This window comes from Phocoena sinus, chromosome 3 (genome assembly GCF_008692025.1).
Source record: "Phocoena sinus isolate mPhoSin1 chromosome 3, mPhoSin1.pri, whole genome shotgun sequence".
Lineage (NCBI taxonomy): Eukaryota > Metazoa > Chordata > Mammalia > Artiodactyla > Phocoenidae > Phocoena > Phocoena sinus.
Genome location: NC_045765.1, coordinates 9,975,883 through 10,001,161, shown reverse-complemented (window position 1 = coordinate 10,001,161; position 25,279 = coordinate 9,975,883). Strand labels below are relative to the sequence as shown.

The following is a 25,279-nucleotide window of genomic DNA, read 5'->3' as shown; positions in this document are numbered from 1 at the left end:
CATGACTTTGTAGGAGGCTGGGTAGAAATGTCAGTAGCCCAGGCACCCTGTTTGTGGCCAGCAGCTGAAGTGGGGGCAGTCTTGTGGGAGTGAGTGTTTATTAATCTGTGAGGTCCGACACTAACTCCAGGTAGCATTCATATTGACTCAAACTGGTTGACACATATTTGATGACAGAGTTGGAGCAGTGGTGTTAAAAAGACACCACATATTTGACGTAAGGAGGGGAAAACACTGTCACAAGTGCTTCTGTCCTCTACCCCCACCTTTGGAGAGCAGGGAGGCTAGAGGAGTCTCAAGTGGGTGTTTCCACCACACACACACACGCACGCCCCAGATCAGTTGCACTGTTACAAAATAGATTATTTTGAGGACAATTCTTGTTAAGAACAGAGTATTCTGGACATGGCTACTTTTTTGTCTCGCTGATTTTGGAGACAGCAGTTTCCCCATGACCTAAGTTCTCTGATGGGTCTATTGTTAATTTTTAGTTTGTTGTTTTTTTCCTATGAGGGTGCTAATGCCAGCTTCTAAGCTCCTTACATGCCAGATCAGGAACCGGAAGTCTCTGACCTCAGTTTTTATTTTTGTCTGCTGACAGCTTTAATACTTTCATCCCTCCTTATTCCTCTTTGTACCCCACATCTGTACAAAGCGCTAAGAAAGCCCGAGTGTTCCTTCCTTTGATGCTGGTAAGAGAGTAATAAGTCCATGGAAGTTCCTGCTCATGTGTGCAAACTGTCACCCTAGCTCACCCCCTAATCTCAATGAAAAAACCCAAGCCAGGCTCCTTACCTTGCTCTCTGAAGGCATTTCCCACCTGCTTGAGAGGCCCGCCCTGCCCTCCCCAGACACTTCCATTATAGAAGTAAAAAACTTCATACCCTCTTGGCATTGAGTGTGTGCTGTCGTCAGCCTACACATCTGAGCCAAATCTCAGATGGGGTCCACAAGAAAAGGGAACATGGTCTGTATATTGCAACACACTGCTTAATTATTCTATTGAGGGACTTCCTGGTGGCGCAGTGGTTAAGAATCCACCTGCCAATGCTGAGGACACGGGTTCGAGCCCTGGTCTGGGAAGATCCTACATGCTGCGGAGCAACTAAGTCTGTGCGCCACAACTGTTGAGCCTGCGAGCCACAACTACTGAAGCCCGTGCACCTACAGCCCATGCTCTGCAACAAGAGAAGCCACCACAGTGAGAAAGAAGCCTGCACACCACAACAAAGAGTAGCCCCTGTCGTCACAACAAGAGAAAGCCTGCGCATGGCAACGAAGACCCGACGCAGCCAAAAAATAAATTAATTAAAAAAAATTATTCTATTGAAAAATCTTCCACATCTTTTTATACCAGTTCATGTCACCCTTTTTTTAAAATTTAATTATTATTTTTAGCTGCGTCAGGTCTTAGTTGCGGCATGCGGGATCTTTCATTGTGGCGTGCAGGGATTTTCGTTTAGGTGTGTGGGCTTCTCTGTAGTTGTGGCATGTGGGCTCCAGAGCGCGTGGGCTCTGTAGTTGTGGCATGCAGGTTTAGTTGCCCCGTGGCGTGTGGGATCTTACTTTCCTGACCAGGGGTCGAACCTGCGTACCCTGCATTGGAAAGCGGATTCTTTACTACTGGACCACCAGGTAAGTCCCTTCACCCTTTATTTTTAAAAAGTGAATATGAGGGTGAGATTATGTAACCAGTTCTTTCAAAATAGACACTTGTCTTGCTACCAGTTTTTGCTACCAGAATCTGTGAATTAAAACTCAGGTTACCACATCACAGGGCAAACATAGTAAAATTATGTCCTTCTCCAAACTTCATTAATTCCTTATTTATTTTATCATCACATATATTCAAAAAAGAATGTACAAAGTGTTTTTTAATATAAATTTTATTTTTTATTTTTGGCTATGTTGGGTCTTCGTTGCTGTGTGCGGGCTTTCTCTGGTTGCGGCGAGCAGGGGCTACTCTTCATTGTGGTGCACGGGCTTCTCACTGCGGTGGTTTCTCTTGTTGCGGAGCAAGGGCTCTAGGCGCCTGGGCTTCAGCAGTTGTGGCACGCAGGCTCTAGAGTGCAGGCTCAGTAGTTGTGGTTTTCGGGCTCTAGAGCGCAGGCTCAGTAGTTGTGGTTCATGGGCTTAGTTGTTTCGCGGCATGTGGGATCTTCCCGGACTAGGGCTCGAACCCGTGTCCCCTGCATTGGCAGGTGGATTCTTAACCACTGCGCCACCAGGGAAGCCCATACAAAATGTTTTATTGGAAGATCTAGTAATAATAACAGCATAAACATCTTTGTAATCATCAAGAATCATAACTGGGCCGTTAGGCAGTTTTTAGAGTCTCATGATGTTCTGCTCCCTTGTTCATCTCTGTGCTGCCCCGTAGATGATCTCTGTTGATTGTTTAGTTATTCATACCTTTACCATCTGTTCTTTTCACTACACAGTGTTGTTTTAGTTTTGTCTGTTTTGACCTTTCAGTAAATGAGTATTAATGAAATTACAGTCAAAATGTTCTCTGGTTGGTTCTTTGCAGAAGTATGTTTCATACACATCTAGGGTCTGAGGCTACGGGCCAGTCAAGGTACTCATCCATCGCAGTGGTTATAGGGTTCAGCTTTTTCCAGTTAAAAAAATTTTTTTTGGTCGTGCCACACAACTTACGGGATCTTACTTCCCCAACTAGGGATTGAACCTGGGCCCTTGGCAGTGAAATCACGGAGTCCTAACCACTTGACCTCCAGGGAATTCTCTCCAGTTTAATTTTTAATCTCCTTAAAAATACATTTTCTATATTCTTGCATTAGTCTCCAAGTACATAAATCCTCTGGACATTAGAGAAAAATTGCTAAGCTGTAGATAGTGATCAAGTTCGAGTGTACAGGAAATGGCAGTGGAGTGCATCAGTTGATGCTTCCTCCATTCGTGCATAATTTACGTACTTGTCACCTATGGTCATCAACACTTGGGATTACTAAATTGACTAAATTTTTGTCCTAATCAGTGTGAAATGTAATCTGCTTGACATGTTGTTTCATTACTTCCTATTACCAATCAGACAGATATTTTCTCATACATGATCTCACATCTTCTGTTAAACATGTTTTGGTTATTTTCCCTTTTTTTTCCCCCTTAATTATTGTGTCCGTTCATCTTACTTCACACACTAACCCTTTAACATCGCATGTATTTTTTTCCACCTGTTGTTTGTCTTATAACTCCCTTAGTTTTAATATGTTTGAATTGGTCAGGCTCTTGCTTTAGGGCTTCTTCTTTTTTTGTTTTGGTGGGGGATTGTTTTAATTAATTTTTGTTTGTTGTTAGTCATCCATTTTATACACATCAGTGTATATATGTCAATCCCAGACTCCCAATTCATCACACCACAACCCCCATCCCTTGCTGCTTTCCCCCCTTGGTGCCCATACGTTTTTTCTCTACTTCTGTGTCTCAATTTCTGCTAAGCAAACCAGTTCATGTGTACCATTTTCTAGGTTACACATATACGTGTTAATATACGGTATTTGTTTTTCTCTTTCTGACTTACTTCACTCTATGAGTCTCTAGATGCGTCCACGTCTCTACAAATGACCCAATTTCGTTCCTCTTTATGGCTGAGTAATATTCCATTATATATATGTACCACATCTTCTTTAACCATTCGTCTGTCGATGGGCATTTAGGTTGCTTCCATGACCTGGCTATTGTAAATAGTGCTGCAGTGAACATTGGGGTGCGTGTGTCTTTTTGAATTATGGTTTTCTCAGGGTATATGCCCAGTAGTGGGATTGCTGGGTCATATGGTAATTCTATTTTTAGTTCTTTAAGGAACCTCCATATTGTTCTCCATAGTGGCTGTGTCAATTTACATTCCCACCAACAGGGCAAGAGGGTTCCCTTTTCTCCACACCCTCTCCAGCATTTGTTGTTTGTAGATTTTCTTATGATGCCCATTCTAACTGGTGTGAGGTGATACCTCATTGTAGTTTTGATTTGCATTTCTCTAATAATTAGTGATGTTGAGCAGCTTTTCATGTGCTTCTTGCCCATCTGTATGTCTTTGGAGAAATGTCTATTTAGGTCTTCTGCCCATTTTTGGATTGGGTTGTTAGTTTTTTTAACATTGAGCTGCATGAGCTGTTTATATATTTTGGAGATTAATCCTTTGTCAGATGATTTGTTTGCAAATATTTTCTCCCATTCTGATGGTTGTCTTTTCGTCTTGTTTATGGTTTTCTTTGCTGTGCAAAAGCTTTTAAGATTCATTAGGTCCCATTTGTTTATTTTTGTTTTTATTTCCATTACTCTAGGAGGTGAATCAAAAAAAGGTCTTGCTGTGATTTATGTCAAAGAGTGTTCTTCCTATGTTTTCCTCTAAGAGTTTTGTAGTGTCCGGTCTTATATTTAGGTCTCTAATCCATTTTGAGTTTACTTTTGTGTATGCTGTTAGGGAGTGTTCTAATTTCATTCTTTTACATGTAGATGTCCAGTTTTCCCAGCACCACTTATTGAAGAGGCTGTCTTTTCTCCACTGTATATCCTTGTCTCCTTTGTCATAGATTAGTTGACCATAGGTGCGTGGGCTTTATCTCTGGGCTTTCTATCCTGTTCCATTGATCTGTATTTATGTTTTTGTGCCAGTATCATACTGTCTTGATTACTGTAGCTTTGTAGTACAGTCTGAAGTCAGGGAGCCTGATTCCTCCAGCTTCTCTCTCAAGTTTTTCTTTCTCAAGATTGCTTTGGCTATTCGGGGTCTTTTGTGTTTCCATACAAATTGTGAAATTTTTTTGTTCTAGTTCTGTGAAAAATGCCATTGGTAATTTGATAGGGATTGCACAGAATCTGTAGATTGCTTTGGGTAGTAGAGTCATTTTCACAATGTTGATTCTTCCAATCCAAGAACATGGTATATCTCTCCATCTGTTTGTATCATCTTTAATTTCTTTCATCAGTGTCTTATAGTTTTCTGCATACAGGTGTTTTGTCTCCTTAGGGAGGTTTATTTCTAGGTATTTTTGGCTGCTTTGGGTCTTCGTTGCTGCGTTGGGCTTTCTCTAGCTGCAGCGAGCAGGGGCTACTCTTCGTGGCGGTGCGTGAGCTTCTCATTGCAGTGGCTTCTCTTGTTGCGGAGCATGGGCTCTAGGCACCTGGGCCTCAGTAATTGTGGCACATGTGCCCAGCTGCTCTGCAGCATGTGGGATCTTCCCAGACCAGGGCTCGAACCCATGTCCCATGCATTGGCAGGTGGATTCTTAACCACTGCACCACCAGGGAATCCCTCCCTCTTTTCCTTGATGAGTCTGGCTAATGGTTTGTCACTTTTGTTGATCTTCTCAAAGAACCGGGTTTTAGTTTTATTGATCTTTGCTATTGTTTTCTTTGTTCCTATTTCACTGATTTCTGCTCTGATCTTTATGATTTCTTTCCTTCTACTAACTTTGGATTTTGTTTGTTCTTCTTTCTCTAATTCCTTTAGGTGTAAGGTTAGATTGTTTATTTGAGATTTTTCTTGTTTCTTGAGGTAGGCTTGTATAGCTATAAACTTCCCTCTTAGAATTGCTTTTGTTGCATCCCATAGGTTTTGGGTCATCGTGTTTTCATTGTCATTTGTCTCTAGGTATTTTTTTGATTTTCTCTTTGATTTCTTTAGTGATCTCTTGGTTATTTAATTACGTTTAGCCTCCATGTGTTTGTGTTTTTTACATTTTTTTCTCTGTAATTGATTTCTAATCTCATAGCGTTGTGGTCAGAAAAGATGCTTGATATGATTTCAATTTTCTTAAATTTACTGAGGCTTCATTTGTGGACCTAAGATGTGATCTATCCTGGAGAATGTTCCATGCACACTTGAGAAGAAAGTGTAATCTACTGGTTTTGGATGGAATGTTCTATAAATATCAATTAAATCTATCTGGTCGGGCTTCCCTGGTGGCGCAGTGGTTGAGAGTCCGCCTGCCGATGCAGGGGACACGGGTTCGTGCCCTGGTCTGGGAGGATCCCACGTGCCGCGGAGTGGCTGGGCCCGTGAGCCATGGCCGCTGAGCCTGCGCATCCGGAGCCTGTGCTCCGCGACGGGAGAGGCCACAACAGTGAGAGGCCCACGTACCGCAAAAAAAAAAAAATCTGGTCTATTGTGCCATTTAAAGCTTGTGTTTATTAATTTTCTGTTTGGATGATCTGTTCATTGGTGTAAGTGAGGTGTTAAAGTCCCCCACTATTACTGTGTTACTGTCAATTTCCTCTTCTAGAGCTGTTAGCAGTTGCCTTATGTATTGAGGTGCTCCTATGTTGGGTGAATATATAATTGTTACATCATCTTCTTGGATTGATCCCTTGATCATTAAGTAGTGTCCTTCCTTGTCTCTCGTAACATTCTTTAAAGTCTATTTTATCTGAGTATTGCTACTCCAGATTTCTTTTGATTTCCATTTGCATGGAATATCTTTTTCCATCCCCTCATTTTCAGTCTGATGTGTCCCTAGGTCTGAAGTGGGTCTCTTGTAGACAGCCTATATATGGGTCATGTTTTTGTATCCATTCAGCAAGCCTGTGTCTTTTGGTTGGAGCATTTAATCCATTCACGTATAAGGTAATTATCGATATGTATTTCCTATTACTATTTTCTTAATTGTTTTGGGTTTGTTATTGTAGGTCCTTTTATTCTCTTGTGTTTCCCACTTAGAGAAGTTCCTTTAGCATTTATTGTACAGCTGGTTTGGTGGTGCTGAGTTCTCTTAGCTTTTGCTTGTCTGTAAGGCTTTTGATTTCTCCATCAAATGTGAATGAGATCCTTGCTGGGTAATCTTGGTTGTAGGTTCTTCCCTTTCATTAAATATGTCATGCCACTCCTTTCTGGCTTGTAGAGTTTCTGCTGAGAAATCAGCTGTTAACTTTATGGGAGTTCCCTTATATGTTTTTTGTCGTTTTTCCCTTGCTGCTTTCAATAATTTTTGTCTTCAATTTTTGCCAATTTGATTACTATGTGTCTTGGCATGTTTCTCCTTGGGTTTGTCCTGTATGGGACTCTCTGTGCTTCCTGGGCTTGGGTGGCTATTTCCTTTCCCATGTTAGGGAAGTTTTTGACTATAATCTCTTCAAATATTTTCTCAGGTCCTTTCTCTCTTCTCCTTCTGGGATCCCTATAATGCGAATGTTGTTGAGTTGAATGTTGTGCCAGAGGTCTCTTAGGCTGTCTTCATTTCTTTTCATTCTTTTTTCTTTATTCTGTTCTGCAGCAGTGAATTCCACCATTCTGTCTTCCAGGTCACTTATCCATTCTTCTGCCTCGGGTATTCTGCTATTGATTCCTTCTAGTGTATTTTTCATTTCAGTTATTGTATTGTTCATCTCTGTTTGTTCTTTAATTTTTCTAGATCTTTGTTAAACATTTCTTGCATCTTCTCCATCTTTGCCTCCATTCTTTTTCCGAGGTCCTGGATCATCTTCACTATCATTATTCTGAATTCTTTTTCTGGAAGATAGCCTATCTCCATTTCATTTAGTTGTTTTTCTGGGGCTTTATCTTGTTCTTTCATCTGGTACATAGCTCTCTGCCTTTTCATCTTGTCTTTCTGTGAATATGGTTTTTGTTCCACAGGCTGCAGGATTGTAGTTCTTCTTGCTTCTAGGGCTTATTCCTCTTAAATGAGAAAATTCTATTTTTGGATCAATGAAGCATTTACTTGTGACTTCTAGAAGTGTCCCAGTTTTTTCTTTCACGTTTCAATCTATAATGAATTGGCTTATTGCCCGTGGAATACAGGGGAATACAATGTCTTTCCCAGTTAGATAACATTTTGTTAGAGATATATTTGGGGAGAAGTAACATCTTAGTGATGTTGGGTTATTTCTAAAAACATCTTTTGTATTTTCATTTATCTCATTCTCCTTTAATGTTACCCAACAAAAATTTAAAATTTTTCCCATAAGGATCATTAAATATCTTGTTCATTCTTCTTTAGTACCGAATTAAATTTGAGGGAGCCAGATGCAAACTTCCAGATGGTCTTTCCTAGTGTAATCACATAGGAAGGGCTCAAGCCTACAAGCAGCAGGTTGTGACAATACATATAAAATAATTGTCTTCCACAGAAGCTCATTAGAGCCTCAATACCCAGAGTGATTTTGGGGAGCAGATCACATAGGAACTCTGCCTAAGCGTAATGAAAGTTCAGACGCTCATAATGAAAAGCGTTTATAATGTACCATAAACAGTTTAGACACACTGAGCCACTCTTATCAGGTTGGTGGGGTCACTCATAAATCCCAGTTCCCAGATACCAACAAAGGACAAACATGGTGAGCAGGCATTCCTAAGAATCAGCGATCTCAGACCTACTAGTAACTCTCTTCTGCACACTTCATAGTAAGACATTGTTAGGAGCAAGCGCTACAGATACACCATAGAAAGTGTAATTAGAGCTGATGCAAGTAGCTCAAGCAGGAAGTGGTTACTTCCTCACAAATTTAACAGCATCGTGAACATGTGGAAATTATACATTTTTACTATGATCACTTAAAAGTCTTACTGTTCTCTAATGGTAGGGTCCAGAGCACATTGGAAAAATTAGAGAAATGCTATACAAATAAATATTTCCATTTTAAGACCATCGATTCCTGTGAGAAAACTTCTCAAGAACTGGGGATTTCTTTTTCTGTTCCTTAACTGAATAGATAAATTCTACCATTGTAATTACTGTGTGGGGAACCTTTTCTCTGTCCCCTGCATGTGGACATCAGTAGGTTAGTGATCTTTTACAGAGACCAGCATTTAGGGAAGTTATGTGGTTGAGGGGTTCCTATGCCCAGACGTTGCGCTGTCATGTTTCTGTGCACCACATGGAGGCATGGAAATGAGAGAAGTGGAAAGGCAGCCTCTCAAGTGGCTGGTTGAGAATCACTGCCTCCTGTAATTGGAGAAGGGAAGTTTTATGTTTTTTAGAGGAAAGCACTGCTGGACCCTTTGTGTTTTATAATGATGGGCACGTTCACCATCAAACCATCGTGGTCTTCAGGGGACTCTGGTGCAAACTGCAATTCTTACTCAGTTCCCCAAGGTCAGCAAGGTCCAGGGTACACTGTTATGGTTTTGCCGGAAAATGCTCTTCTGGCATTTATCTTCTCAGTATATGCACATATATGTGGTAAAGATGGTGAGAAGCCACTCTGAGGCCCACGAATATAGGGATTTTGTGGAGGTCTGAGTTGTCATGCCTTCTTTCTCATGCCTGAGTACTAACTTCAGAATAGCTTCCTAGCCTCATGCAATAGGACAGAGATAAAAAGTAACTATCTGTCATATTTTTACAGGCAAGTTAAACTTAATACTTTTCCACAAGATTATTTTTATTCAGCCAGTTGCATCTGACTACTTCTGATAGCCTGGGGTACTTTAGGACAATATGGCCAGCTGGGCCTAGTGATAAGCTGAATTTCCACAGGTCTCCTGTCCTTGTCACGTTTGGTGATGGGAATGGAAGAAAAAGCTTCCAGTTCACTGTGTTTTTTTCCATTAAAACCTCATGCAAGGGGCTTCCCTGGTGGCACAGTCGTTAAGAATCTACCTGCCAATGCAGGGGACATGCGTTCAAGCCCCGGTCCAGGAAGATCCCACATGCCACAGAGCAGCTAAGCCCATGCGCCACAACTACTGAAGCCCGCACACCTAGAGCCTCGTGCTCTGCAACAGGAGAAACCACCACAATGAGAAGCCTGCACACCACAACAAAGAGTAGCCCCCATTTGCCGCAACTAGAGAAAGCCCGCACGCAGCAACGAAGACCCGACACAGCCCAAAATTAAGTTATTAAAAAAAAAAAAAAAACTTCATGTAAATGTGACCCTGTGTTTCATGGAGTGCTATGTGATAGATATGGTGGGTATTAAAGGAGATGGATTTTTCTTACGAGGAGTTGATGATCTGGAAATATTTCTTTCATTTGGAGTTCACATTTCTCCAGCATGCTCTGGATCCTACTGTTAGAGAATGATAAGACTTAAGTGATCATAGTAAAAATGATTTCCATGTGTACATGATGCTGTTAAATATGAGGAAGTGGTCATATAGAGAATAAGGATTTTGATGATCAAGTCACAGAATAAATATTTAACTAACAGCATCATATGTGAACTTGTGAATGGACTACAGATTCCCACTACTGTCCATGTCACCCATCTTCCTGTACACATATTTGTGATGTTTTAGGACCCAGTGGCCTTTGAGGATGTGGCTGTGAACTTTACCTTGGAGGAGTGGGCTCTGCTGGGGCCTTCACAGAAGAAACTCTACAGAGATGTGATGCGGGAAACCTTGAGGAACCTGGCCTCAATAGGTAAGGATGATGACATTCTTTCACTTAATCAATTAGAGAACAAGTGTTTCCTGCCCATCAATGTTGTTCTAAGATGTGGAATGGGGAAAGGGAATACTTTGTAAGTAAATCATAGTTTGAGGTCATCATAGACCTGTGAAATAATAATTGTCCTATAATTTACTGATCTTTTTGGTTCTGCATTTCAGGGGAAAAATGGGAAGACCGTAACACTGAAGATCAGTACAAAAACCAGGGAATAAATCTGAGGTGAGTTGCACTCTCAGTTTAAAGCAGTGTCCCACAGAATCTTCTTATGTCATGAAATTTAGAAACAAGTAGACACAAAAGGGCCCAGCTTCAAATTTATTTATTCTCAGAAAATTTTTACCAAAAAAATGTTTTCTTAAGTGTGTCATGGATGTTGTTTCCCAAATAGTTTACTTTAAAACATATTCAGAGACTGCATATATGAATATCACTATGAAAATAGCAGTGGTTGAGCTTTCTTGTAGATCATTCAGTATATTCACTTTCAAACAATTTACATGGTGCAGAAAAACCTAACACTTTCCTGATAAATGATAAAAATGTAATACTAATATTTACTGTAAAATCATTAACAAAGAAATCATTAACAGTGTGCTTCTAATTTTTTTTAACAGAAGCCATACATTACGGAGATGCTGTGAAAGTGAAGAAGGTAGTCAGTGTGGCGAAAATATCAGCCTTATTCCAAATCTTAATCTGAACAAGAATTCTACTGCAGTAAAACCATGGGAGTGCAGCGTGTGTGGAAAAGTCCTCATGAGTCGTTCATCCTTTAATAGGCACGTTAGATCTCACACTGCACCCAAACCATCCAGGTATCAGGAATGTGGAAAGAAGCCTTATAAATGTAAGGTATGTGGAAAAGCCTTCAGTTATCTCCAGCCTTTTCAGAAACATGAAAGTAATCATAGTATAGAGAAATCCTATAAATGTAAGGAATGTGGGAAATCATTTAGATATCGCCAATCTGTTCGAAAACATGAACGGACTCACACTGGAGAAAAACCCTATCAATGTAAACAATGTGGGAAAGCCTTTCGATATCATCAAACCTTTCAAACGCATGAAAGAACTCACACAGGGGAGAAACCCTATGAATGTAAGCAATGTGGTAAAGCCCTCAGTTGTCCAAGTTCCTTTCGAAGTCATGAAAGGACTCATACTGGAGAAAAACCCTATGAATGTAAAAAGTGTAGTAAAGCCTTCAGTTGTCCCAGTTCTCTTCGAAAACATGAGAGAACTCATACAGGAGAGAAACCTTATGACTGTAAGGAATGTGGGAAAGCCTTCATTTCTCTTGGAAGCTTTCAAAGACACATGATAACACATACTGGAGTTGGACCTTATAAATGTAAAGAATGTGGAAAAGCATTCAATTGTCCCAGTTCATATAGAATACATGAAAGATCTCACACTGGAGAAAAACCCTATGAATGTAAACAGTGTGGTAGAGCCTTCAGTTGTTCCAGTTCCTTTCGAACACATGAAAGAACTCACACTGGAGAGAAACCTTATCAATGTAAGGAATGTGGAAAAGCTTTCCATTGGCTCACCACTTTTCAAGTCCATGTGAGAACTCACACTGGTGAAAAACCCTATATATGTAAGCAGTGTGGTAAAGCCCTCAGTTGTCCCACTTCATTTCGAAGACATGAACGGACTCACACTGCAGAGAAACCCTACGAATGTAAGCAATGTGGGAAAACCTTCAGTTCTCCTTTAGGTTTGCAAATACATGAAAGAACTCACACTGGAGAGAAACCCTATAAATGTGAGAAATGTGGGAAAGCATTTGTTTCTCTCACAAGCTTTCGAAGACACATGATGACGCACACTGGAGATGGACCTTATAAATGTAAGGAATGTGGGAAAGCATTTAATTGTCCCAGTTCATTTCGAATACATGAAAGAACTCACACAGGAGAGAAACCCTATGAATGTAAAATATGTGGTAAAGCCTTCAGTTGTTCCAGTTATGTTCAAGTACATGAAAGAACTCATACTGGAGAGAAACCCTATGAATGCAAGGAATGTGGGAAAGCCTTCATTTACCGCACAACCTTTCGAGGTCACATGAGAATGCACACTGGTGAGAAACCGTATAAGTGTAAAGACTGTGGGAAAGCCTTTAGTCGACCCAGTTCATACAGAAGCCATGAAAGAATTCACACTGGAGAGAAACTACTTGAATGTAAGCATTGTGGGAAAGCCTTCAATTGGCCCACATCCTTACATAAACATGTCATGAGAATGCACACTGGATATAAGTGATAAATACAAGAGTTTCCTATCTTAACAAATACTGGGCTGGCCAAAGAGTTCATTCGGGATTTTCCATAACATCTTACAGAAGAATGAACTTTCTGGCCAACCCAATACATTCAAAGTCATATGAAAACTCTACTGGAGAGAAATGCTATAACATGTAAATAATATGGGAAAGCCTGATGTAGATTAAGTCACATAATGCTCCAAAAAATTCGTAACATGAAATAAATGTTTTAAAAGTTAAAAAATATATCTTTATCAGTGGCTTATTCTGAAACTCAATCTCTAATTATGGATTCTACTTGTTAATTTTGCAAATGAACACAACACTGAGTTGAAACAATTCTGTAAGTACTCTTTAAGCAATAGTATATAAGCTTAGTAGGTAGTATTTTTCCTTAAATTAGCTTATAGAATTTTTGTCTTTCCATTTTGAAATCTGTGGGATCCATGAGTGAACTGGAATATAATTGTAATGTGCCAATATTATATAATGCGCCAAAAATATATAATTTTTAAGTTCTGTAAGTAAAGGGGGCATGGACTAATGACACTCTGGTGGTAGTTGTTGGGATTTTCCTATTGGCTTCATGTGGCAGGTACTGGATATTTTTTACCCATTGTAAATATGCCTCTTTTATTAGGAAAGCTTTTCTTTTGTCAGAAGAGCCTTCTTCCATTTCCTTGCTAATAAATAGTTGGCATAAATTTGTAATTATGTGAAGTTTAACACAGAGTATAATCTCATTTGACTTAGTATTTACATCTTTTCTCTTTACTCTGTCATTTTCTCTTTACTCTTTGTCATTCCATCTGACTGTGATTTGGGTAAGAGACTTTAAGACACCCATGTTGACATCAACTGCATACTTAAACAAAGCAACCTTACATTGTTTGCAAGTGCAATTATTTTAAATTCATAGCTACAATACCTTTGCACTGAAGCAACATTTTTTTCCCCCACCAATGCATTAAAAATTCTCCTACATTATTCTGATATCACCAGTTAGTGTCTCTTTACCCATAATGCAATTAGAATAATTATATCACTGAAGTCAACTAGTGGTATTACCATCCCTTCATTCATATTGAGCACCTACTATGTGCCTGTGCCGTAAATACAACAGTGAACATAACTGATGTGGTTACTGCTCTCACATTGCAAGTCAGTGAGATTAAAAAGTAGCTAGAAATGTGATGTTTATATTTAAAATGTTATTAACATTTAAGCTCTGATTCATTTTTGTAATAACCTTGTATGTTAATGGACCAATAAGTCTTTATATTTGCAAAAAGAAAAGAGACCTGTTACAGGACACGAAAATGTAGAATTGGAGATGCTCTCCTGAAATGTGTTATGTTAACATGGGTAATATGTTGTGACCTACATTTTCTAGAACCTGTTCTTTTCATGGTTCCATGTTAGAATTCACCACCAGCCTCCCTTGCATGACACTTGGAAGGCAAAGTGAAGAAGGCCTTAGTTCTTGAGCCACACAGGAGTTTCACATATACCTGGTTCTAGCCCATTTTCCTGATTCTTTGCCCTGCCAGTCCAAAGTAGCCTCATTACCACCAGCTACATGACTTCCATTTTCTCAGACCTGTTGGTTTCCACAGATGCCTCCACAAGTTCCACAGCAAAGATCCCTCACAGTTTGGATTTTCCTGCAAGTCCTCATGTGTCCACCAGGCAACAAATTTAGACTGCTGTGATTGAGAACGTTTTGTGAAGCACTGACTCACCTCTTCTCTATATTGTATTTGTATGAGGTCTAATTTGTGTAGTAAACACATTGTTCTGTTGATATTGCTAGGGACTCTGTGTTCCTGATTCCACTATAGCAGCTACAGTGGTGCAGTCAGAAGAAAGCACGTGGTCCTGTAGTGAGTTCCTCTACTGCACTGTGCAGTGACTTCTGTGGCCCAATCCTTCCATGTGAGAATTAGCACCTTCCTCTTATCGGATAGATTATGGATATTTCCAATCACTCACAATTGAACATAATTCCTCAGTACATTTTCAGTTATGACTGATTGTATGTGATTGAAAACAATGGTTTTTTGTCAAATGCTTCTCTTTCAAAAAAACTTGTATACTAACAAATATTATCTTTTCCATTTCCTAATAGGATGTATTGAAACATTCCATTGCAATTGTGGATTTTTAGATCAACTTTGTGGTTTTTTTTCAAGGTAATCATCATACATTTTGATTCAGTATTACCATGTATATTCTTCCTCAGGCAAATTTTTTTTTCATAGTTAGAATTTTTGTCATGAAACGGATTTCTCATTTGTTCTTAATTAAAAACTTAAATCATGGTTTTGTTACTGCCTTCTTGCCCAAAACTGCCAGGTTCACGCTTGTATTCAAATAGAGGGGCGTGGGGGAGGGATAAATTGGGTGACTGGGGTTGACATATACACACTACTGTATATAAAATAGATAACTAATGAGAACCTACTGTATAGCACAGGGAACTCTACTCAATACTCTGTAATGGCCTATATGGGAAAAGAATCTAAAGAGTAAATGTATGTATAACTAACTCACTTTGCTGTACACCTAAAACTAACACAACATTGTACATAACTACAATAAAAAATTTTTTTGAAAAATGGATCAGAAAAAGCAATGTAAAAACAACAACAACAACAAATAGAGGGGCATAACGAATCATAATAAGGATGAACACAAACCATAAATGATAATGGGTCATATCAGTAAGAGACTGTCCAAAAGGTCTTACAGGATTTGGACTTGTGTTAGGTAGTACCTCCTTTTCCAATCAACTGAGGCTTTGAGTTTAGGTAAATTGTCAAGAACACAAACCTGGCAAGGGACAAAGACAGGGTTACTATTCCAAGCAAGGCTTTCTTGCTCAGAAGCTACTCTTGATGCTAATTTTTCAGCATCCCTCTTCTACTAGGCACTGTAGACTCAAATCATACACAATTTAGCATAAATAGGGCACTACACACTCTGGATATATAGGTGTGAAACAAGTTCTTCAAGTCCTGGCTCTTACATTTTTGTGGGAAGAGGTGATTAACAAATAGCACAATCTGGGTTTATAAGATGGAAATAAGAGCTTTGAAGAAAGTAAACAATGCTATGAGGTAATAGGGAGACTGGAATTGTGTGTCTGTGGCAGGTCAGGGCCTCATGAGTGAGGATGTCATCACTGATCACTTTTTATTTACACAATCTTGCGTCTTAAACACTATTTGAGGAACTGCTTGGGTGCAGATATAAGAAGTGGGGAGCAATACTGGGGAGCAATACAGACATCCCTGCATTCCTGGGATCAACCATAATGGTTTCCCATAAAGATGTAGACATGGTTCATCTTCATCTTTGCCACAGTTGAAAGTTTTATTGCATGTAATAGTAATCATGAGTTTGGACATGGATTATCCAAGACTTGAGACTCCCCATTCCCATTACTTTGGGCCATGAGTAGTTTTGGTGTTTATGTTTGTATTTAACATCATTTGAAAAGATTTAAATTGCCTTTTAGGGACTTCCCTGGCAGTCCACTGGTTAAGACTCTGAGCTTCCAATGCAGGGGATGCAGGTTCAATCCCTGGTCAGGGAACTAAGATCCCACATGACATTGGGCACGGCCAAAAATTGTAAAAAAAATAAATTGCCTTTTATATTTCCATTATAATTTTGTTGCTACACAGAAGGAGTGACTCCATGAAGCCTTTCTGGTCCTCCAAGTTTGAGGAAGGGTTCTGGTCATCTGCACACTTGTAGCCAGTCATGGGTTTTCCTGTGAGTGATATCTGTGCAAGTCCAACATGAAACACTAAAAAGAGCTACGGATGTTTAGGGGGCAGTCATCCAAGGAATAAGTGAAGTGAGCTGCAGACAGAGGGCTATCCTCTTCAGTAATATCCCAAGTTAGTGGGAAAGGAGGTACGTCTGACATCCTCAAAATGGAAAGTTTTTAATGCCTTTTATAAGAAGAGAACTGGAAGCTTTTTGTTTCAATGGTCCACAGAGTTACAAAGCCCATTTTGCTGTTCATAGGTGTTATTCCTATAGTTTTAGACCTCCAGCACATGTTATGAAAAGGGAGGGGGGGCTTCCCTGGTGGTGCAGTGGTTAAGAATCCACCTGCCAACTCAGGGGACACGGGTTCAAGCCCTGCTCAGGGAAGATCCCACATGCCGCAGAGCAACTAAGCCCGTGTGCCACAACTACTGAGCCTGCGCTCTAGAGCCCATGCTCCGCAACAAGAGAAGCCACCGCAATGAGAAGCCCCGCTCACTGCAACGAAGAGTAGCTCCTGCTCACTGCAACTAGAGAAAAAGCCCGCATGCAGCAACAAAGACCCAATGCAACCAAAAATAAGTAAAAATTTAAAAAATAAATTTATTTTTTAAAAAAAGAGAGGGGGAGGGATTACCAGCTTTGTGTTTCATTAAAGAGCAAAAGAAGTCTAAACTTCCTCCATGTTTTCAGTACTAACTTATGTCTTCTATGCATGGTATAGATGTGATTTCATAATTATTTTTCTCAGTTGCTCCGCCCCTTCCCCAAGTATTCCTCCCATCTTTTTTTTTTTTGGCCACACCTTGCAGCATGTGGGATCTTGGTTCCCCGACCACACATCCAACCTGTGCTGCCTGAAGTGGAAGCACAGTCTTTTTTGGCCTCCTGTGTTACAAATGAAAGTCAGACACAGGGAGAACAGGGTCTTAGCAAACTCAGAGCTCATAATAATGGAATCTCAGCTTAAAGGCCTAATGTGTGCCACCAGCCATACTAGGCACTGTCAAAATTTTTATGCCCAGGAGAACAGTGCACAATTGTGCACTTTTACAAATGGAATCAAAGTTTACAAACAGGGCTCACGTGACGACATGGTGTTCTACTGATACTGCATTCTGGAAAAGGCAGAGGCAAACCTATAGGGACCTAAAATAGATCAGGGATTAAAGGTGGACAGAGTTAGTACAAATGGGCACCAGAGGGGTGTTCTTTGGGGGTAATAGAGTATTCTCCATCTTTTGGAGGTAGTATTAGTATAAATTTGTGAAAACTCATAAATATGCTTAACAATAGTATGAAGAATTGAAGACCTGGAGAGGAAGGACTTAGTGCCCAACAAGCCTTTCTTGCAATCCCATCTTAATTAGGAAATGCCCTCTAGGGCTGCACCTGCCCACTGCCTATACACACAACTGGAGAGAAGTGAGAGGGCTCCCAGGATCTGCCTTTGACTTTAAGTAAGATTCTTCAGGCAGATCTCTGGGAAGGCAGGGGTCTAAAACAAAGGTTTACCCCACAGTTCTCCCCAAGTGGGCTCTGCCTGGGGACATACTGTTTCCTGGGCATCGGTATCATGTCTTCCAGGGCCATCTTGAGGGTATTTCTAGTTCTAAGTCCCACCTGAAACCTACTATGTCTGCTGAGTGGGAAGCATCTATAGAAATCCAGGTCTGTCCCACTCGAAAATTTCTCTGCAGCAACACCAGGTGGCTGTGAGCTGACAGGGCAGAACAAGCAGTGACAGAAATCATGTCATGGGGCGCAACCCACCGCCATGCTCAGTGGCCATTCTTCCCTGAGGTCAAGAGATTTTTTTTTCTCCTGGACCAACGGAGAAAGCACCACAGTGCCTGCATGTGGTTATGTCTGCCGGAGACAAGCGCTCCCGGTCTGCGCCCCAGTGTCTGAGGAGGGGCGCTCGTCCAGGGCGTTTTTTTCTTATACCACAGAGCCTTGCTTTTCTGGATGCTCCCTCCGTGGTTGACTCCCTACTTTGCAGTCTACAGGATATGAGAGACACCCACCAGAGGACACCTGGAGTCTACCCCAAACCAGTGCTTTGTACAAGCAGGGACCCTCTGAGTTTCACCTATTTCTTGGTATCCTTCAGGTGCTTTGCCGTGTGGATGAAAGGCTCTTGGTGCTGCAGCCAGGAGTCACTGCTGTGCCTCTGATGTGGGAGAGCCAACTTCAGGACACTGGTCCACAAGAGACCTCCCAGCTCCACATAATTTCAAACGGCAAAAATCTCCCAGAGATCTCCATCTCAACACCAAACCCAGCTTCACTCAACGACCAGCAAGTTACAGTGCTGGACACCCTATGCCAAACAACTAGCAAGACAGGAAAACAACCCAACCCATTAGCAGAGAGGCTGCCTAAAATCGTAATAAGGCCACAGACACCCCAAAACACACCACCAGATGTGGACCTGCCCACCAGAAACACAAGATCCAGCCTCATCCACCAGAAAAAAGGCACTACTCCCCTCCACCAGAAAGCCTACACAACCCACTGAACCAACCTTAGCCACTAGCGGCAGACACCAAAAACAACAGGAACTAAGAACCTGCAGCCTGCAAAAAGAAGACCACAAACACAGTAAGATAAGCAAAATAAGACGACAGAAAAACAGAAAGCAGATAAAGGAGCAAGATAAAAAACCCACCAGACCTAACAAATGAAGAGGAAATTCGCAGTCTACCTGAAAAAGAATTCAGAATAATGATAGTAAAGATGATCCAAAATCTTGGAAATAGAATAGACAAAATGCAAGAAACATTTAACAAAGACCTACAAGAACTAAAGAGGAAACAAGCAATGATGAACAACACAATAAATGAAATTAAAAATACTCTAGAAGGGGGCTTCCCTGGTGGCGCAGTGGTTGGGAATCCTCCTGCCAATGCAGGGTACACGGGTTCATGCCCCAGTCCGGGAAGATCCCACATGCCCCAGAGCAGCTGGGTCCATGGGCCATGGCCGCTGGGCCTGCACCTCCAGAGCCTGTGATCTGCAGCGGGAGAGGCCACAACAGTGAGAGGCCCGCGTAACACACACACACAAAAAAAAAAACTCCAGAAGGGATCAATAGCAGAATAACTGAGGCAGAAGAACGGATAAGTGACCTGGAAGATAAAATAGTGGAAATTACTGCAGAGCAGAATAAAGAAAAAAGAATGAAAGAAACTGAGGACAGTCTCAGAGACCTCTGGGACAACATTAAACGCACCAACATTCGAATTGTAGGGGTCCCAGAAGAAGAAGAGAAAAAGAAAGGGACTGAGAAAATATTTGAAGAGATTAGAGTTGAAAACTTCCCTAATATGGGAAAGGAAATAGTTCATCAAGTCCAGGAAGCACAGAGAGTCCCATACAGGATAAATCCAAGGAGAAACACGCCAAGACACATATTAACCGAACTATCAAAAATTAAATACAAAGAAAATATATTAAAAGCAGCAAGGGAAAAACAACAAATAACACACAAGGGAATCCCCATAAGGATAACAGCTGATCTTCCAGCAGAAACTCTGCAAGCCAGAAGGGACTGGCAGGACATATTTAAGGTGATGAAGGAGAAAAACCTACAACCAAGATTACTCTACCCAGCAAGGATCTCACTCAGACCTGATGGAGAAATTAAAACCTTTACAGACAAGCAAAAGCTGAAAGAGTTCAGCACCACCAAACCAGCTTTACAACAACTGCTAAAGGAACTTCTCTAGGCAAGAAACACAAGAGAAGGAAAAGACCTACAATAAAAAACCCAAAACAATTAAGAAAAATGGGAATAGGAACATACATATCAATAATTACCTTGTAAAAAATGTAAATGGATTAAATGCTCCCACCAAAACTCACAGACTGGCTGAATGGATACAAAAACAAGACCCATGTATATGCTGTCTACAAGAGACCCTCTTCAGACCTACAGACACATACACACTGAAAGTGAGGGGATGGAAAAAGATATTCCATGCAAATGGAAATCAAAAGAAAGCTGGAGTAGCAATTCTCGTATCAGACAAAATAGACTTTAAAATAAAGACTATTAGAAGAGACAAAGAAGGACACTACATAATGATCAAGGGATTGATCCAAGAAGAAGATATAACAATTGTAAACATTTATGCACCCAACATAGGAGCACCTCAATACATAAAGCAAATACAGCCACAAAAGGGGAAATTGACAGTAACACATTCATATTAGGGGACTTTAACACCCCACTTTCACCAATGGACAGATCATCCAAAATGAAAATAAATAAGGAAACACAGGCTTTAAATGATACATTAAACAAGATGGACTTAATTGATGTTTATAGGACATGCCATCCAAAAACAACAGAATACACATTTTTCTCAAGTGCTCATGGAACATTCTCCAGGATAGATCATATCTTGGGTCACAAGTCAAGCCTTGGTAAATTTAAGAAAACTGAAATCGTATAAAGTATCTTTTCCAACCACAACACTATGAGAGTAGATATAAATTACAGGAAAAGATCTGTAAAAAAAATACAAACACATGGAAGCTGAACAATACACTACCTAATAACCAAGTGATCACTGAAGAAATCAAAGAGGAAATCAAAAAATACCTAGAAACAAATGACAATGGAGACACGACGGCCGAAAACCTATGGGATGCAGCAACAGCAGTTCTAAGAGGGAAGTTTATAGCAATACATAGCAATACAATCCTACCTTAAGAAACAGGAAACATCTCGAATAAACAGCCTAACCTTGCACCTAAAGCAATTAGAGAAAGAAGAACAAAAAAACCCCAAAGTTAGCAGAAGGAAAGAAATCATAAAAATCAGATCAGAAATAAATGAAAAAGAAATGAAGGAAACGATAGCAAAGATCAATAAAACTAAAAGCTGGCTCTTTGAAAGGATAAACAAAATTGATAAACCATTAGCCAGACTCATCAAGAAAAAAAGGGAGAAGACTCAAATCAATAGAATTAGAAATGAAAAAGGAGAAGTAACAACTGACACTGCAGAAATACAAAGGATCATGAGAGATTACTACAAGCAACTCTACGCCAGTAAAATGGACAACCTGCAAGAAATGGACAAATTCTTAGAAATGCACAACCTGCCGAGACTGAACCAGGAAGAAATAGAAAATACGAACAGACCAATCACAACGACTGAAATTGAACCTGTGATTAAAAATCTTCCAACAAACAAAAGCCCAGGACCAGATGGCTTCACAGGCAAATTCTATCAAACATTTAGAGAAGAGCTAACACCTATCCTTCTCAAACTCTTCCAAAATATAGCAGAGGGAGGAACACTTCCAAACTCATTCTACAAGGCCACCATCACCCTGATACCAAAACCAGACAAAGATGTCACAAAGAAAACTGCAGGCCAATATCACTGATGAACACAGATGCAAAAATCCTCAACAAAATACTAGCAAACAGAATCCAACAGCACATTAAAAGGATCATACAACATGATCAAGTGGGGTTTATTCCAGGAATGCAAGGATTCTTCAATATATGCATATCAATCAACGTGATACACCATATTAACAAATTGAAAAACCATATGATCATCTCAATAGATGCAGAGAAAGCTTTCGACAAAAGTCAAAACCCATTTATGATAAAAACCCTGCAGAAAGTAGGCACAGAGGGAACTTTCCTCAATATAATAAAGGCCATATATGACAAACACACAGCCAACATAATCCTCAATGGTGAAAAACTGAAACCATATCCACTAAGATCAGGAACAAGACAAGGTTGCCCACTCTCACCACTATTATTCAACATAGTTTTGGAAGTTTTAGCCACAGCAATCAGAGAAGAAAAAGAAATAAAAGGAATACAAATCGGAAAAGAAGAAGTAAAGCTGTCACTGTTTGCGGATGACGTGATACTATACATAGAGAATCCTAAAGATGCTACCAGAAAACTACTAGAGTTAATCAATGAATTTGGTAGAGTAGCAGGATACAAAATTAATGCACAGAAATCTCTGGCATTCCTATACACTAATGATGAAAAATCTGAAAGTGAAATTAAGAAAACACTCCCATTTACCACTGCAACAAAAAGAATAAAATATCTAGGAATAAACCTACCTAAGGAGACAAAAGACCTGTATGCAGAAAATTAAAAGACACTGATGAAAGAAATTAAAGATGATACAAATAGATGGAAAGATATACCATGTTCTTGGATTGGAAGAATCAACATTGTGAAAATGACTCTACTACCCAAAGCAATCTACATATTCAATGCAAACCCTATCAAACTACCACTGGCATTTTTCACAGCGCTAGAGCAAATAATTTCACAATTTGTATGGAAACACAAAAGACCCCGAATAGACAAAGCAATCTTGAGAACGAAAAATGGAGCTGGAGGAATCAGGCTCCCTGAGTTCAGTCCATACTACAAAGCTACAGTAATCAAGACAGTATGGTACTGGCACAAAAACAGAAATATAGATCAATGGAATAGGATAGAAACCCAGAGATAAACCCACGCACATATGGTCACCTTATCTTTGATAAAGGAGGCAAAAATATACAGTGGAGAAAAGACAGCCTCTTCAGTAAGTGGTGCTGGGAAAACTGGACAGGTACGTGTAAAAGAATGAAATTAGAACACTCCCTAACACCATACACAAAAATAAACTCAAAATGGATTAAAGACCTAAATGTAAGGCCAGACACTATCAAACTCTTAGTGGAAAACATAGGCAGAACATTCTATGACATTAATCACAGCAAGATCCTTTTTGACCCGCCTCCTAGAGAAATGGAAATAAAAACAAAAATAAACAAATGGGACCTAATGAAACTTTAAAGCTTTTGCACAGCAAAGCAAACCATAAACAAGACCAAAAGACAACCCTCAGAATGGGCGAAAATATTTGCAAATGAAGCAACTGACAAAGGATTAATCTCCAAAATTTACAAGCAGTTCATGCAGCTCAATAACAAAAAGCAAACAACCCAAAAGCAAAAATCCAAAAATGGGCAGAAGACCTAAACAGACGTTTCTCCAAAGAAGATATACAGATTGCCAACAAACACATCAAAGAATGCTCAACATCATTAATCATTAGAGAAATGCAAATCAAAACTACAATGAGATATCATCTCACACCGGTCAGAATGGCCATCATCAAAATATCTACAAACAATAAATGCTGGAGAGGGTGTGGAGAAAAGGGAACACTCTTGCACTGCTGGTGGGAATGTAAATTGATACAGCCACTATGGAGAACAGTATGGAGGTTCCTTAAAAAACTAAAAATAGAACTACCATAAAACCCAGCAATTCCACTGCTGGACATATACCCTGAGAAAACCGTAATTCAAAAAGAGTCATGTACCAAAATGTTCACTGCAGCTCTATTTACAATAGCCAGGACATAGAAGCAACCTAAGTGTCCAGCAACAGATGAATGGATAAAGAAGATGTGGCACATATATACAATGGAATATTACTCAGCCATAAAAGGAAATGAAATTGAGTTATTTGTAGTGAGGTGGATGGACCTAGATTCTTTCATACAGAGTGAAGTAAGTCAGAAAGAGAAAAACAAATACCATATGCTAACACAGATATGTGGAATCTAAGGGGGAAAAAAAGGTCATGAAGAACCTAGGGGTAAGACAGCAATAAAGACACAGACCTACTAGAGAATGGACTTGAGGATATGGGGAGGGGGAAGGGTAAGCTGTGACAAAGTGAGAAGTGGCATGGACATATATACACTACCAAACGTAAAATAGATAGCTAGTGGGAAGCAGCTGCATAGCACAGGGAGATCAGCTCGGTGGTTTGTGACCACCTAAGAGGGGTGGGATAGGGAGGGTGGGAGGGAAGGAGACGCAAGAGGGAAGAGATATGGAAACATATGTATATGTATAACTGATTCACTTTGTTATAAAGCATAAATTAACACACCATTGTAAAGCAATTATACTCCAATAAAGACGTTTAAAAAAAAAAAAGGGGCTTCCCTGGTGGCGCAGTGGTTGAGAGTCCGCCTGCCGATGCAGGGGACGCGGGTTCGTGCCCCGGACCGGGAAGATCCCACATGCCGCGGAGCGGCTGGGCCCGTGAGCCATGGCCGCTGGGCCTGCGCGTCCGGAGCCTATGCCCCGCAACGGGAGAGGCCACAACAGTGAGAGGCCCGCATACCGCAAAAAAAAAAAAAAAAAAAAAAAAAAAAAAAAAAGAACAGATGGGTAATGTAAACTGAGGTGAAAACCCTAAGAATCACAAGGGAATGCAATAAATAGAAAACACTGTAACAGAAATGAAGAGTGCCTTTGAGGGGTTCATCAGTAGACTGGAAATGTCTGAGGAAACAATCAGTGAGCTTGAAGAAATGCCAATAAAATCTTCTAATATGACATGCAAAGGGAAAATAAAGATCAAAAAGAACAGACTCTGGAACAATTAACAAAAGGTGTAACATAAACATAATGGAAATATCTGATGGAGAAGACAGAAAGGAACTGGAGAAATAACTGAAGATCTCAGTTAATTAATGAGATCTTCCCGTAATTAATGATAGACACCAAAGGCACAGATTCAGGAAGCTCAGAGAATACCAAGCAGGATAAAATTTTTAAAGTGAGGACTTCCCTGGTGGTCCACTGGCTAAGACTCCACACTCCCAATGCAGGGGGCCTGGGTTCGATCCCTGATCAGGGAAGTAGATCCCACATGCATGCTGCAACTAAGAGTTCACATGCCACAACTAAAGATCCCTCATGCTGCAACTAAGGCCTGGCGGAGCCAAAGTAAATAAAGAAATAGTAAGAAAATAGTAAAAAATATGGTAGATATTAATCCAACTGTATCAATGATCATTTTA

General features: G+C 40.2%; 1 protein-coding gene across 3 annotated transcripts in view; it reads left to right on the top strand.

The window, feature by feature from the left end:
* The window catches only part of LOC116751957 (zinc finger protein 791-like), a 49,634-nt gene extending 34,683 nt beyond the window's left edge, over positions 1–14,951 (top strand). For all 3 annotated transcript variants that reach the window (XM_032628466.1, XM_032628467.1, XM_032628468.1), the window contains 3 exons: positions 10,202–10,328; positions 10,517–10,577; positions 10,973–14,951. In XM_032628466.1, the coding sequence (XP_032484357.1) occupies positions 10,202–10,328; positions 10,517–10,577; positions 10,973–12,629 (1,845 nt within the window). In that variant the 3' untranslated portion in view covers positions 12,630–14,951. The remainder of the gene's footprint in view (positions 1–10,201; positions 10,329–10,516; positions 10,578–10,972) is intronic.
* The last annotated feature ends 10,328 nt before the right edge of the window (positions 14,952–25,279 follow it).